At 28.2% G+C, this 17,771-nt stretch overlaps 1 protein-coding gene across 2 annotated transcripts in view; it reads left to right on the plus strand.

Annotated features, from left to right (window-relative positions):
- Trim9 (E3 ubiquitin-protein ligase Trim9) overlaps nt 1–17,771 on the plus strand; it is a 751,598-nt gene that overhangs the window by 679,828 nt on the left and 53,999 nt on the right. For both annotated transcript variants that reach the window (XM_075297069.1, XM_075297070.1), the window contains exon 6: nt 12,851–12,946. In XM_075297069.1, the coding sequence (XP_075153184.1) occupies nt 12,851–12,946 (96 nt within the window). The remainder of the gene's footprint in view (nt 1–12,850; nt 12,947–17,771) is intronic.

Raw genomic sequence — 17,771 nt, forward strand, 5'->3', positions numbered from 1 at the left:
AGAAAATTTGTCAAAATTTTATTTCTATAGAAAATTTTGTTAAAATTTTATTTCCATAGAAAATTTTGTCAAAATTTTATTTCTATAGAAAATGTTTGCAAAATTTTAATTCTATAAAAAATAAACAATTTTTTATAGAATTAAAAAATTGTTACACAATTTTATTTCTAGCGAAAATTTTGTCAAAATTTTATTACTATAGAAAATTTTGTTAAAATTTTATTTCTATAGAAACTTTTGTCAAAATTTCATTTCTATAGAAAATTTTGTAAAAATTTTATTTCTATAGAAAATTTTTGTCAAAATTTTATTTTTATAGAAAATTTTTTATTTCTATAGAAAATTTTGTTAAAATTTTATTTCTATAGAAAATTTGTCAAAATTTTATTTCTATAGAAAATTTTGTTAAAATTTTATTTCTATAGAAAATTTTGTTAAAATTTTATTTCTATAGAAAATTTTTTCAAAATTTTATTGCTATTAAAATTTGTTAAATTCGCCTTAGTTGTGGAGGAATAATTTGCAAAATCTACCAAACCATCGAGAATTCTAATAATCTACCAAACTGTAAAAAAATCAACCATTTGTGGTAGAATTCTACCAACCATGGTCTCCAGATGCTCCTCATCAGCTGCTTCCAGGTATCATTCCATACGTTTTCCATTTTTAACATCTCCTACAACATTATACTGCAGCATAATTAAAACTTTTGTTTTTGGAAGATTTAAAACGTCTGGCGATAAAAAAAACTTGTGGTCTCTATTAATTACTGAGTTGCAAAAAAAACCTTTTCAAGATTTTTAACTTTTTCTGCATTTCTTTTGTACCAAAGTTACTGCTATTCAGGAGAATTTCTTATTACTGCTTAATTTAGCTTCGCAATTAACGCACAAGAACTGAAGAAAAAACTTCTATAAATTAATTTCATTCATCTTGCCTCCATGATGTTTTTTTTGTTTTTCTCTCGGGTTTCATCCTTTGATAACCAGGGACTTTAAAAGTCTACTTTGAGAGAAAATAAAATCGTTCAACAAGAAAATACAAGAAATCGTCTGTCTTAAACATTTTCATATGCCACATTGTGGAGTATGAGTTATATGTCTCTCTGTCATTCAGGGAAAAATTATTGTTTCATTATAAACAATGACAATATCTCTTCATCATCAGCAACGGCAGCAGTAGCAAGCAGTAACGACGTCAGCACAACACATCAGTGCAGCAAAATTGTTTACAACTAAAATTAAAACAATATGTTGCCATAATAAGTAAACTTTTCAAGCACCCCCACCCACAACCACCACAACCATAACAACCAAGCAACGATACCATTATCGAATATTAAAATAAACAATGTTGCTTAGAATTCTGCTTGCAACATAAAATGTGAATTAGACTTGTTGCTGATGTGATGTGAAATGATACGAAGAGGCAGTCATGGTAACAACCTTAACCTTGCATGACATCTCGCTCGAATGTAATATTTTGGAAAGTGGTATAAGTTCAGTTAGAAAAAAATTGAATTACATTAAACTTCATTTAAATTTAATTGATGTAATTTCATTTTACTTAATTAAATAAACTTTATTTTAATTTTTCAGTTTGAGTTCGGATTTTAATATTGTATTGAATTTCGCATAATATTGTATTAAAATTTAATTTTAGCATTAAAATAAATTTAATTAAAATTTATTTTAAACTATGATTTTGTTTAAATTTTTAGCTTATTTCATTTTAATTTTAATGTAAGTTAAAATTTTAATTTTAATTATTTTAAATTATAATTCAATTCAATGTAATTTCATAAAGTAGCATTCAATTTAATATCATTTAAATTGAAATACATTTTATTAGTATTACAATTGAATTAAATTTCATTTAAATTTTATTTAATTTAATTTAATAGTAAAATAATTAAATTTTAATTTTTAATTTCAATTTAATATTTAGAATTACTTTCATAAAATTAAATATACTAATATCATTAAAATTCAAATAAATTTATGTAGTTTTACAAGCAAATTAAATTTAAATAAAAATTCATTTACTATTAAAATAAATTAATTTTTATTTTCAATTCCAATTTGAAATGTAGTTTTATTTTTATTTTTTACACTAATTTTAGATTATTTAAAAATTATTTAATTTAAATTGATAAAATAACACTAAATGAAACAAATAAATTTATTTACATTTAAAATTTAGTTAAGTTTGATTTAAATATAAAATTTAAAAAAATAGATATTATTAAAATAAAGTACACTTTATTTTATATTATTTTTTAAATTTAAATTTACAGTAAAATCTAGCAAAAGTGGACATTCACCGTCCCCTAAATTTTGTCCATATTTGGGAGGTGTGCACTTATGAGAGGTTAGTTGTAGTGTGATACTATATCAAACGACTCATGAAATTTGTCCAATTTTAGAGGTGTCCGTTTTTCAGGATGTCCAAGAGAGGTTTCGCTATATTTCACTCATTTAATTTTAATATAAATTTTTATTAAGGTTTTAATATTCTATTCAATTTAATTAAATTCAATTATCCATATTATTTTTATATAAATTGAATAATAAAATTTAATTTAATTTACATTTTATATAAATTTATTTATTTTTAAAATTTAATAGGATTTGAAATAATCGATATATATTTTATAGAATAAACTTAGTTTTGTTTTAAATTAATTTTATAATTTTATTTCAGTTTCAGATTAAATTTTTTATTATTTTTTAAATTTCTAATTTCTATTTATTTATATATATTATATTTCAGTTTGTTTTTTATTTTTAATATTAATTTTAAATTATTTTAAATATGATTTTGTTAAAGTTCATGACAAAACTAAATTCATTTAAAATTTTTATTGTTTAAAAAAAAAATTAAATTAATGTATTATAGAAAAATTTAATTATTTTTTTAAATTAAATTTTATTTTATATTACTTTTTATTTTTAATTTTATGTCATTTTCTTTTTAGTTTTGGCTTTGTGTTAATTTTAAATTGTATGTTAAAATTTAATTTAATCAATTTAATTTCATAAAAATTATTTTTAAATATTTTTTTATAACTTGTTTTTATTTTTAATTTAATTACATTTTAGCGGCAGTTGTGGGTTAATTATTTTTTATTGTTTATTAAAATTTAATTTTAATTACAAGTTTAATTTAAATAATTTAAATTTTTTATATAATTTGAAAACATGGCATTAAATTAATGTTATTTCAATTTAAATTAGTTGAATTTGTTATTAAAATAAATGAACTTGAGTTTATATTTTTATCTTATGTTATTTACCTTAATTTTAATGTAATGTTTTAAAATTGTACTAAAATTTTGTTTAAAATTTAAAATAATTAAATTTTAATGTGAGTAAATTTAACAAATTTTTAAATTTCTAATTTCTGTTTATTTATATATATTATATTTCAGTTTGTTTTTTATTTTTAATATTAATTTTAAATTATTTTAAATATGACTTTGAAGTTGACTTTAAAGTTCATGACAAAACTAAATTTTTTTAAAATTTTTTTTATTTAAAAAAATTTTAAATTAATGTATTATAAAAAAATGAAATTATTTTTTTTAACTAAATTTTATTTTATATTACTTTTTATTTTTAATTTTATGTATTTTCATTTTAGTTAAGGCTTTGTGTTAAATTTAAATTGTATGTTAAAACTTAATTTAATCAATTTAATGTCATCAAAATTATTTTTAAATATTTTTTTTATAAATTATTATATTTTTAATTTAATTACATTTTAACGTCAAATTTGGGTTGAATTTTTTTTCAATGTTTTATTAAAATTTAATTTTAATTACAAGTTTAATTTAAATTATTTTAATTCGTTATTTAATTTGAGAATATGATATTAAATTAATTTTATTTCAATTTAAATTAGTTGAATATGTTATTAAAATAAATGAACTTGAGTTTATATTTTTATCTTATGTTATTTACCTTAATTTTAATGTATTGTTTCAAAATTGTACTAAAACTTTGTTTAAAATTTAAAATAATTAAATTTTAATTTAATGTGAGTAAATTTCACACATTTTTAAATTTCTAATTTCTGTTTATTTATATATATTATATTTCAGTTTGTTTTTTTATTTTTAATATTAATTTTAAATTATTTTAAATATGATTTTGTTAAAGATCATGACAAAACTATATTTATTTGCAATTTTTATTATTTAAAAACATTTAAATTAATGTATTATAAAGAAATGAAATTATTTTTTTAAATTAAATTTTATTTTTATATTACTTTTTATTTTTAATTTTATGTCATTTTCATTTTAGTTTAGGCTTTGTGTTAAATTTAAATTGTATATTAAAATTTAATGTAATCAATTTAATTTCATCAAAATTATTTTTAAATATTTTTTTATAATTTATTATTATTTTTTTAATTCATTTACATTTTAACGTCAAGTTTGGGTTGATTATTTTTTTAATGTTAATGTATTAAAATAATTAAATTTTAATGTGAGTAAATTTCACAAAGCAAAATTAATTTGAGTTTCATTTAAGCACAAACGAATTAATTTATTTTCAAAATTTAGTTAAATTTATTTATTTTCTATGGTTTTTATTTTGAAAATGATTTTTTTTTATTTTAATTTTAATATGAGTTTTAGTTTATTTAATATGTGCTTTAATATTATTTTAAAATATTGTTTTAAATTATGTCAAATCATAATTTAAGTTGATATTATATCAACATTAATTTAAATTTTATTTATATTTTAATTTTTCTATAATTTTATATAAATAAAATTATTTAAGTTTTCATTGGAATTTTTTATTGGTTCATTTCTAATTTAGTTTGTTTATTTTAAATTTACTTTTAGTTATTTAAAATTTAGTTTAAAAATTTAAATAAATTTAATTTATTATTTAAATTAGATTTAATTAAATTTAATTTATTATTTAAATTAGATTTAATTAAATTTAATTTATTATAAAAATTAATTTTTGTCTACGTTTTAATTAAAATTTTAATAAAACTTAGTTAGGCTTACAATAAAACGTTACGTTTTATTTAAAATTCTTTTTTTTAGTATTAATAGTTTCCATTTCAAATTTAATTTGAATTATTACTAATTCGATTGTTATGTTTAATTACATTTTAATTATTTTTTTTTTATAAATTTTAAATTGTTTTCATTTTTTTTAAATTTAATGAAATAGAATTACATTAAAGTTTCTTTTTCAACTTAATGTTTCATATCCGAATACTTTTCTTATGTCTTCTCTACCATGTAATTTTTTTGGCAAGTCTATTTCAGTATCAGCCAGTCATTTATTTCTTAGAGGCAGGCATATCCCGTATTTAAAATTTAATTTAATACAAAGCAGTTTTATAAAACGAAAATTAAAATTCAATTTATTAATAAAATTGGCTTTCATTTAAATTTAAATATATTTTATTTATTATAAACAAATTAAATTTAGTTTAGATTATCAGTTTCAAATTAATTTTATTTTTTTTTAAGATTATTTTTTTTAATAATAATTTTAAATTATTCTAAATTAAATTTTAAATTTAATTACATTTTAATTGTTTTAACTTAATTAAATAAAATTACATTAATTATTGTTATTTTTTTTTTGGAATTTAGAAATATAGCAGTTACAAATTAATTTTATTTTTGTTAATATTATTTTTTTAAATATTAATTTTAAATTATATTAAACTTTAATTTTTTAACTTAATTATATAAAATTACATTAATTTATTTTTCTTTTTTTTCTTAATTTAAAAATATAAGTTCGGATTGAATATGAAAATGCTTTTGTTCTATTTTCCAAATCACTTCGTTTCATATGCAAAACTTAATTCAATATCAGCCAGGCATTTATTTCTTGGAGGCGCATGCATATGCATATATGCCAAATGGTGGTGCCATTGTGTCTGCGATTATTATCTTATTGGAGTTACTCATGCCACACCGTCTGTGATGCAAAGATATGTATTAAGTTCCATTCCAAGCCAACTGCTGTCTTCAACATTTACGGCTTCTTATAAGGAATTCCTCCTAAAAAAAAGCAAAAAGGAAAGAACTAACATTGCAATAGCATTGCTTACTCTGGGTTCGTTGCCACGTTGATTTAATTTATTCTTGATATGCAAAATTCTATTAGGGCATGCTAATGCATAAGAACTAATTTGAAATTTCATTTGCCTAAAGTTAGAGTAAATTAGTAAAGGAAGCTAAAGTTCGCGAAACGACATATATGGTTGGTCGGAATGACAAACTGTTAAAAAAAAGAGTTGGGATTTTCGGTAGCAGTTTTAAAAATCCCAAATGGGATTATTTTTGTTAGCGCCCACAAGTATGCTACTATTTTATATCAAGAATAAAGTGTTGGTTTTAAAGATACCACATGGATTTATTTTTGTTAGCGCCCACAAGTATGCCATTATTTTTGTAACACTATGTTTTGCATAGTAAGGAATTTCCGTTAAACATTTTATGATTTATTATATATATAATTTTTATATTAATTCACTCTACTAAGTCTTTAAAACACACACAAAAAGTTACAACTCTTTATATTCCATATGATTTATTGAGACCATAAAAAAATATTTTCTTAATTTGCGTTTAAATTTTAAATGGTCTCATAATATTCCATATGACGATTGTTAGTTTATCATTCAACACTTTCCTCTGCAGTATTCATTTTTATTTGAATAATTTCGTTTATATTTTTATAGTTTGCGGCAAATGGTAAAATGTCGTTTCTTTTTATTGTAATTCATCAACATTTTATTTCCGTTGGTTGTGTGCGACCAACGTTTCCATTTCACGCCTTTTTGTGTTCATTGTAAAATCGGCAACTCAGAGGAGGATGTATAGAAGAAACGTGTGCCCGTAAATATGCGTCTGCATCCCGCAATCCCGTTGCCATGGAAAGATAGCTTGGGGCTGTTTTGTGGTAACTGTTTTTTTTTGTGACGGTGCAAGTGGTGTTCACTGGTTCTTAGTTTGCTATCCATGATGATTCACGCAGGCGGAACAAATGGCAAGAAATTTTACACTGAATATATGATAAAGACCACAAGCATACACAAAATCATGAAAAAGCAAAAGCTAACGCTTCTTTTTTTTTGTTTGGTGTCTTTTAGAAGGATACTATTCTTTTTTTGAAAACCGCTATTTTTATACGCTATTTTTACACTTCATAAAAATATTGTGAACCATTGTCGCTTCCTGAACCCATTGTAGCTTTAGGGGTTTCATACACTAGTTATACACTGAACCAAACTGAATAAACTGAAGAAGGGCAACCATTTTATTGAGGTATTTGATAGCCACCTTAGTGGTATGTTTGGCATTCTCGCCTTACATTCGTATAACGGTTAATGTTCCAAATTTAATGAAAGAAAATTTAAAATAAATATAATAATGGTTTAAAAAAATGCATTATTTCAAAGTGACGCAAATTTCAAAGTGTTTTAAATTTAATGAAACAACAAGTATATACGACCGTAAGTTCGGCCAAGCCGAATCTTATGTACCCTCCACCATGGATTACGTAGAAACTTCTACGAAAGACTGTCGTCCATAATCGAATTACTTGGGTTGTGTTATCTTAAAACTTCTTAACATTGTTTTCTAAATTGTGAGTTAGTCCACACGTGGTATATATTAGACAAAAAGGTATGTAAGTCTACAAATAATTACGAATCGATGTGGACTTTTGCATGGTACGTAAAGAGCCAGAATTGAAATATGGCGGTCGCTTATATGGGGGCTATACACAATTATGAACTTGATATGGACCAATTTTTGTGTGATTGGGGATCGATTTATCTGATGGCTATATATAACTATAGACCGATATGGACCTAGTTAGACATGGTTGTTAACGGCCATATACTACCACCTCGTACCAAATTTCAACCAGATCGGATGAATTTTGCTTCTCCAAAAGGCACCGGAGGTCAAATCTGGGGATCGGTTTATATGAGGGCTATATATAATTATGCACTGATATGAACCAATTTCTGCATGGTTGTTGGATACCATATACTAACATCACGTACCAAATTTAAACCGAATCGGATGAATTTTGCTCTTCCAAGAAGCTCCGGAGGTCAAATCTGGTGATCGGTTTATATGGGGGCTATATATAATTATGGACCGATTTCGACCAATTTTTGCATTGGTGTTTGAGTCCATATATTAACACCATGTACCAAATTTCAACTGAATCAGACGAATTTTGGTCTTCCAAAAGGCTCCGGAGGTCAAAACTGGTGACCGGTTTATATGGGGGCTATATATAATTATTGACCGATGTGGACCAATTTTTGCTTGGTCATTAGAGACCATATACTAACACTATGTACCAAATTTCAGCCGGATCGGATGAAATTTGCTTCTCCTAGAGGCTCCGCAAGCCAAATCGGGGGATCGGTTTATATGGAGGCTATATATAATTATTGATCGATGTGAACCAATTTTTGTATATAGACCATGTACCAAATTTCAGCCGGATCGGATGAAATTTGCTTCTCTTTGAGGCTCCGAAAACCAAATCGGGAGATCGGTTTATATGGGGGCTATATATAATTATGGACCGATGTGGGCCAATTTTTGCATGCTAACCATTGCACCACGGTGGCTCCCAGATAACTTCGACCAATTCTTGCATTGGTGTTTGAGGCCATATATTAACACCACGTACCAAATTTCAACTGAATCAGATGAATTTTGTTCTTCCAAGAGGCTCCGTAGGTCAAATCTGGTGATCGGTTTATATGGGGGCTATATATTATTATGGACCGATGTGGACCAATTTTTGCATGGTCATGGTATACTTACACCATGTACCAAATTTCAGCCCGATCGGATAAAATTTGCTTCCCTTACAGGCTCCGCAAGCCAAATCGGGGTATCGGTTTATATGGGGGCTATATATAATTATGGACCAATTTTTGCATGCTTGTTAAAGACCATACTCTAACACTATGTACCAAATTTCAGCCGGATCGGATGAAATTTGCTTGTCTTAGAGGCTCCGCAAGCCAAATCGGGGGATCGGTTTATATGGGGGCTATATATAATTATTGAGCGATGTGGACCAATTTCTGCATGGTTGTTGGAGACCACATACTAACACCATGTACCAAATTTCAGCCGGATCGGATGAAATTTGCTTCTCTTAGAGGATCCCCAAGCCAAATTTGGGGGTCCGTTTATATGGGGGCTATACGTAAAAGTGGACCGATATGGCCCATTTGCAATACCATCCGACCTACATCAATAACAACTACTTATGCCAAGGTTCAAGTCGACAGCTTGTTTCGTTCGGAAGTTAGCGTGATTTCAACAGACGGACGGACGGACATGCTCATATCGACTGAGAATTTCGCCACGACCCAGAATTAGAGCAATATTTCGATGTGTTACAAACAGAATGACATAGTTAATATACCCCCATCCTATGGTGGATTGTGTATTTAAAAGTATGTTAATGAAACATTTTTTAATAAAAATTTCGTAATTTTTTACTTTAAGTAAAATTTGCCTTACTTCTAGGACATATGACTTTAAAGGAGAGACGCAAAGATTCGGGTTCTAAATTTATTGAAAAAAAAGAAAGATAATTGTTTTAATAAAAATTTCTTACTTTTGAAGAAAAAATTTTTGGTTTTTGATTTAAGAAAAAATTGCTTTACTTCAAATAAAATTAAGAAATTTTTAATAAAAATTTCTTTATTTTAAAGAAAAAATGGGTTTGTTTTTAATTGAAGAAAAAAATTGCCTTTCTTCAAAAACATACGACTTTAGTAATGGAGGCACGCAAATTTTAAATATTTTATAATAAAAATTTCTTCATTAATTTTTTACATTAAGGAAAATTTGTCTTACTTCTAAGATGTATGAGTTCAATGGAAGGACGCAAAGATTCGTGTCCTAAATTTATTGAAAAAAAAAAATTAAAATATAGAAAATTTTTTAATAAAAATATCTTTATTTTACAGAAACAAAATGTTTTTGTTTTTAATTTAAAGAAAAAATTGCCTAATTTCAAAAACATACTTTACTTTACTTTACTAGAAATATGCAACATTTTAAATATTTGTGCCTACCAGAAATATTGATTTTAAACCCCATAGAATATATACCGATCGACTCAGAATCACCTCCTGAGTCGATCTAGCGCTTGGTGTCCGTCCATGTATTTATTGTCCGCAATTATTAAAAAATTTTAATGAAATTTGGTTATAGCACTTTTTTGGCACAAGGATGAACTCTATTGAATTTGGAAAAAATCGGATCAACTTTAGATATAACAGGTTGGCTGATAAGTCCCCGGTATAACAAAGGAAAACACATTTTTTTGTCAAAATTCGTTTTTATTATTATAGTTCCCTTCAAGAGCGATACAACGATTATAACGACCTTCCAATTTTTTGATACCATTTTGGTAGTACTCCTTCGGTTATGCCTCAAAATAGGCCTTAGTTTTGGCGATCACCTCTTCATTGCAGCCAAATTTTTTCCCTGCGAGCGTCCTTTTGAGGTCTGAGAACAAGAAAAAGTCGCTGGGGGCCAGATCTGGAGAATACGGTGGGTGGGGAAGCAATTCGAAGCCCAACTCATGATTTTTTGCCATCGTTCTCAATGACTTGTGGCACGGTGCGTTGTCTTGGTGGAACAACACTTTTTTCTTCTTCATATGGGGCCGTTTTGCCGCGATTTCGACCTTCAAACGCTCCAATAACGCCATATAATAGTCACTGTTGATGGTTTTTCCCTTCTCAAGATAATCGATAAAAATTATTCCATGCGCATCCCAAAAAACAGAGGCTATTACTTTGCCAGCGGACTTTTGAGTCTTTCCACGCTTTGGAGACGGTTCACCGGTCGCTGTCCACTCAGCCGACTGTCGATTGGACTCAGGTGTGTAGTGATGGAGCCATGTTTCATCCATTGTCACATATGGACGGAAAAACTCGGGTGTATTACAAGTTAACAGCTGTAAACACCGCTCAGAATCATCAACACGTTGTTGTTTTTGGTCAAATGTGAGCTCGCGCGGCACCCATTTTGCACAGAGCTTCCGCATATCCAAATATTGATGAATGATATGACCAACACGTTCCTTTGATATCTTTAAGGCCTCTACTATCTCGACCAACTTCATTTTACGGTCATTCAAAATCATTTTGTGGATTTTTTTGATGTTTTCGTCGGTAACCACCTCTTTCGGGCGTCCACTACGTTCACCGTTCACCGTGCTGATTTCACCATGCTTGAATTTTGCATACCAATCAATTATTGTTGATTTGTTGATTTCCCTGGGGCAGAGTCCGGAAACTCATTATCAAGCCAAGTTTTTGCTTCCACCGTATTTTTTCCCTTCAGAAAACAGTACTTTATCAAAACACGAAATTCCTTTTTTTCCATTTTTTTCACAATAACAAAAGTTGCTTCACAAAAGACACTCTATCTCACAAACTAATTGACTTACAGGCGTCAAATTTTCACACGAATCATTTGAAGGTTGGTACTATATAAAAATAATATGCATTTAATACTAGCGACGCCATCTATGTGTCAGAACGGGGACTTATCAGCCAACCTGTTAGCTCCCATATGTATCGCCCGATTTCGATTGCGCACATTTACTAACCGTTTGGCATCAAATTTGTCACAAGGTAATTCAATTGACCACCCTTTAAGTGTGCCAAATATCATCGAAATCGGTTCAGATTTAGATATAGTTCCCATATACATGTAACGCCCGATTTTCGAAAATTTGCCCCTTATAACCTTATTTTTGACCATAGTGGCCTCATTTATTAACCGATCTTACTAAAATTTAGCAAAAGGTAATCTCCTGTAATATGAACAAAAGCTGCAAAATATAATCCAAACGGTTCAGATTTATATATAGCTGCCATATATATGTATCGTCCGTTTTTCAAAAATTTGCCCCTTATAACTTTATTTTTGACCACAATAGCCTTATTAAACACCCAATCTTACTCTAATTTAGCACAAGGTAAACCTTCTGTGGTATAAACCAAATCTCGAAAATATCATACAAATCGGTTCAGATTTAGATATAGTTCCCATATATAAGCATCGATCGATTTTGGCCATAATACTCTTACAATGTTGCTTAAATTTTAAATGTACATGTATTAGCCGACCGTATTTAAACGTACATGTAGCTATTACATAAATGTATTGCCCTATTTTCAGAAATTTGGATTTATTATCCACACGAATTGAGCAATTTCCTGTTTTTTAATAATGGACTCAATATTAGTGGCTTCCTAATTATATAGGTTCAGAATCATCTATAGCTCCTAATATCAGACATTTATGTTCATATTGTGATAGACTCCCATGTACCCCTTAAATATGGAAATGCGGTTTTCCCCAAACCTATACCATTGATACCCCACAAACAATGTTAATTAATTCAGTAGGGGTGGTTTAGGGTATGATATAGTCGGCCCCGTCTGACTCTCTACTTTACTCACTTGTTTTTTAAGAAATTTAATATTGCGTAAATTGCGTTTTATAAAATTTAGGGGGGATTGTCTTTTATATTAGGTAAATATTTTTTTCAGTGTCCCATGTGGAAACCCTGTCCCAAAAAAACTACGAAAATATTTTTCACAGTGTCTTTATATCTAAATGTGTTATTTTTTCGACAAAGTAATATTTCTCATATATATATATGACTCTTATATGGTTCGAAGGGACTTACAGCTTTCTCTCTTCATACTATTTTTTTGTTATTGTTATTTGCCATGTAATTTGTCACTAATGTCTCACTGGTGTTTTTATCTTCTCTTCGTTTTTTTACAGACGGAACTTTCACACAATCTGCAACAATTGTCAGAAAAGGCACGTTCAACAACAGAATTCATACAACGGCTAAAAGGGATGAGTGATAAAGTAACGGTAAGTTTGCATTTTCTTTCTTTTTTTTTGTTGTTGGCAACTCCTCGTTTGCATCTTTATTTTATCAGTTCAACGATAGGAGGAGGGGGACAGATAGTCCCAAGCATCTCTTACAGTTCCAGGTTTTATTTTTGAAATCATATCTCAAAAGTCAAAGAAACTGAAAGCCCCTTTAGGCACAAAACCAAAAAAAGAAACAAATGGAAAAAAAGACAAGCGGTTCCATCGCAGGCGTCTCCTTTAAGAGTTTTGATGGCAAACAGTATAAAAATGGTTTATTTGCTTTTTATTTTGGGCCTTTAGGGTTTTCTACATAAAGTGTAGGCCACCAAGAGAACGAGAGAGAGAGAGAGAGCAAATCACTATGGTTGTACGTATAAGACACATGCCTTTAATTTTTTAAGCTTAAAATAATAAAGTTGCACACGACTTAATATCTTAATTAAGTAAATGTTGACTGTTCTCACGAAAGTGGCTCTTTGCAAGACGTAAAACAACAACAACAACATCATAAAACAGATGTAATTTTCAAAAGATATTAAGATCTAGTTTTTATGGGTTTTTCGCTCTCTCTCTCTGTCCAGTTTATTGCAGGAATTTTATTTGTAAGTTTCATTTTTAATTAGGATGGAGTTGGTAAATACGAGGATAATTAACTTAAACAAACAGTGGATTAAATGCGAATTTGTATGTTAAATTTGTTTCCATGCTAACATATTACCCATGAACCCTCGGGTAAGGACATGTTCAGGACCTGAGTGCCGCTCGATTTTACATTAAGATTAATGTTAAATACTTTGAATTGAAGTGTCACTTTTTGTGACACTTCGTCTTAAAGTAAACGATTCTCAGCTTAATGTTACTTTTTTTTTGCAAACACAACCAAAGCGACTGTCGCTAGTCGAACAATTCTTTTTATAACCTGTGTCACACTGTGGAACAGGGTATTAGAAGTTAGTGCATATGTTTGCAATACCCAGATGGATACGAGATAGAGAAATGGTGTCTTTTGCAATAATCCTCAGAGTCGACCCCTGCGAACGGATGCAATTCTACCAAAAATGGTAGATTTCTTACTGTTTGGCAGTTTGGTGGAATTCTTGATGTTGTGGTAGATTGAGGAAAATATTACAAACTTTAATATTAACAACTTTTTTTCTACACGGACAAAAAAGACTGTTTTTCATATGTTTGGATGTAAGAATTATATGTTTGGAACTCACATTTTTCAACACAACATTTTTGAATGCAAGCATATAATGTTCATAAACTAGCATTACATGTTTGAGACATACACTGAAAAAAATATTGTCGTGAAGTCAAAGATTTCATGTCTTTAAAATACGAATACAAATTTTGCTTAGCATAGAAGACGCATTTCTCTAAAATAAAGTTATTTTCCTTGTCCAAAAGTCGATAAACTTTTCAATGAAGTCGTATTTTCCTTATAATTAAGTGATTTGACTTAAAAATGGGTATCTTAACATGAAAGAAAAAAGTTATAGGCTAAGGTCAACTTGACTTTAATAATTCAGAAAAATTCTTTAAATTTAGTGAAATTGTCTTTACATTTGTTGTCTTTTTGCATCTTTACTACAAAGCAAAAAATCGTTCAAATATAGGACATGTTTTTCAAAACTTTATTTTAAAGAAGTTTTTTACTTCAAACATAGCATAATTTCTACTGGAAGTCGAGTCCTAATTTGGAAAATAAAGTTGCCGTTAACTCGTTTTTAAAGGACTTTGATAGCATATGAAGAAAAAAAGCTGAGAAAGCGAAAAATTAAAATTTGCTTCCTAGAAGCAAGTACACAAAACCTAAATTTAAAAGAGAATTGTGTCTTAAAAGTATCCTTACTTGTATTCTCCGCTTCTTTGGCTCGGAATCAATACCAAATTTTTTAAAGTAAAGACAAAATCTTTGGAACCGAGTAGGCTTTTTTTCAGTGTATATGCTAATATGTTACAACATATTATGTATGGGACATAAAATGCTTGTAAATATAAAATGCTTGTAATATATAAAATATATTAATTTTAAAATAGCCTATAAACAACATATGTGTGTTTAGAAAGAGAGACCTACAGAGTATGCTGCAAGTAAATGAATGGAAGTAACCAATTGGCGCCTTAAAAATATTTATACGCAAAGAAAATTTCATTAAATTTTTTTTCTACCAGTGTATAACTAAGTTGAAACATAATATGTTTGAACAATACAAACAATATTTTGAAGCAAAATGTGTTTGGGCCATATGTTACAGAAGCGATGTTTTGGGGGGTGTACAGAAATACAATTTTGGAAAAATCTTTTATAGAAATAAAATTTTGAAAATTTTCCATAGAAATAAATTTTTTTTCAATGGAAACAAAATTTTCTAAAAATTTTCTAGAGAAAAAATTTTGCAGATATTTTCAATAGAAATAAAATTTCGACAAAATTTTCTATGAAAATAAAATTTTGACAAAAAATTTTATAGAAATAAATTTTGGACAAAATTTTCTATAGAAATAAAATTTCGACCAAATTTTCTATAGAAATAAAATTTCGACCAAATTTCCTATAGCAATCAAATTTCGACCAAATTTTCTATAGAAATAAAATTTTGACAAAATATTTTATAGAAACAAATTTTTATATATTTTATGGAAATAAAATTTTGACTAAAATTTCTATAGAAGAAAATTTAAAACAAAAAAATCTATAAAACTAAAAGTTTGACAAAATTTTCTATAGAAATCATATTTTGACAAAACTTTTGATAGAAGTAAAATCTTGACAAAATTTTCCATAGAAATAAAATTTTGATAAAATTGTCTATAGAAATAAAATTTTGACAAAGTTTTCTATAGAAATAAAATTTCGACCAAATTTTCTATAGAAATAAAATTTCGACCAATTTTTCTACAGAAATAAAATTTCGACCAAATTTTCTATAGAAATAAAATTTCGACCAAAATTTCAATAGAAATAAAATTTCGACAAAAAATTCTACAGAAATAACACTTTGACTAAATTTTCTATTGAAATTAAATTTTGACAAAATTTTCTATAGAAATAAAATTTTGACAAAATGTTTTATAGAAACAAATTTTTAACAAACTTTTCTATACAAATAAAATGTTGACAAAATTTTCTAAAGGGTGATGCGGTCAAAATTTGGTCAAGGGAAAACGCGTGTAAATCGGTGAAATCGTTTATTTAAAAAATCAAATTAAATATCTTTTTCAAGTTCAATTAGTATAAAATTCAGGAAAAATATTCAGATAGAATTGCCGCGCCTCACGCTTGACACCTGCCATCAGATTTTGTACAGCCACCTTGTCCACCTTCTTCGCCGCAGAAAGCCAGTTTGCCTTGAACAGCTGCTCGTCCTTAGCAGTTTTTTTTGGTCCTCTTTAGGTTCCGCTTGACAATAGCCCAGTATTTCTCAATTGGGCGGAGCTCTGGCATGTTGGGAGGGTTCTTGTCCTTGCACTGAAAAAACAGTGAACCCACCAGGAAGAAAAATTTCAGTTAATTTTAGAAAATTTTGAATATTTTTAGAAATTTTTAACTAAACAGTATAACAAACGCTGGCATCACGCCGATGTCATAAAAATAAGTAAATATTTTTCGACAAATTCAAGAAAATTTATTAGACATAATTAAGTTTTTTCACTTGTTAAAGAAAACTTTGTAGTTTGAAGGAAAAAATTGGAGTTCAAAATTGCAAGAATGTCTTTAGTGACATACGAAGTTCATGATGAACGCATTTGTAGTAAAATTTACAAATTTAAAGAAATATTGAACTATTTTGTGGAAGACACAAATTTAGTTAATCTTTATCCTTCATTTGTGTATATTTTTTTCCTGGGTTTTAGTTAATTTAACTAACGTACACAAAAAATTATTAGAGTAGAGGAAACTTTCTCCAAACATAATAATTCCATGAACTAAAATAAAGTTAAATTGGCTTTAGTGAAATAGAGAGTTCAGTTTTTTTTGAGTGTGGGAACCACCTGCACGTTGTTGGCGGCGTACCACTCCATGGCCTTTTTACCGTACAGGCAAGATGCCAAATCCGGCTAAAACAGTACGGAACAACCGTGTTTCTTCAGGAAAGGCAGCAGACGTTTATTCAAACACTCTTTCACGTAAATTTCTTGGTTGACAGTCCCGGAAGCTATGAAAATGCTGCTTTTCAAGCCACAGGTACAGATGGCTTGCCAAACCAGATATTTCTTTGCGAACTTTGACAGTTTTATGTGCTTGAAAATATCTGCTACCTTTCCCCTTCCTTTTGCCGTATAAAACTACTGTCTCGGAAGCTGCTTGTAGTCGGCTTTGACGTAGGTTTCGTCGTCCATTACCACGCCGTCAAACTTCGTCAGCATTGTCGTGTACAGCCTCCGGGATTTTCGCTTGAAACTACCGGCAACTCTCTTTGTCGTCTCAGCGGCTTCCGGTTTTCGATTTCCCCCCGATCCAGACTTCCTGGCTGTCAACAAACGTTCCCCAAACACTTTAATTACATTTGTAACGGTTGATTTGGCAACTTTTAGCGATTTTGCCAGCTTTGCGTGCGAGTAGCTCGGATTTTCGCGATGCGCGAGCAAAATTTTGATACGCTGCTCTTCTTGCTTGTACGGCATTTTGACAACTGAAGAGTGAATTCCAAAATCAAAATAGGAGCAACATTCTACACACACACACCTTCAAAATGAGGGTGTTCAGGTTTTTTAAATGCCAAATTGAAAGAAAAACGTCAAGTTTATATTGACCAAATTTTGACCGTATCACCCTTTACACAAATAAAATTTTAACAATTCTCTGTGGAAATAA

Source organism: Haematobia irritans, chromosome 2 (genome assembly GCF_050003625.1).
Source record: "Haematobia irritans isolate KBUSLIRL chromosome 2, ASM5000362v1, whole genome shotgun sequence".
NCBI classification, from domain to species: Eukaryota; Metazoa; Arthropoda; class Insecta; order Diptera; family Muscidae; genus Haematobia; species Haematobia irritans.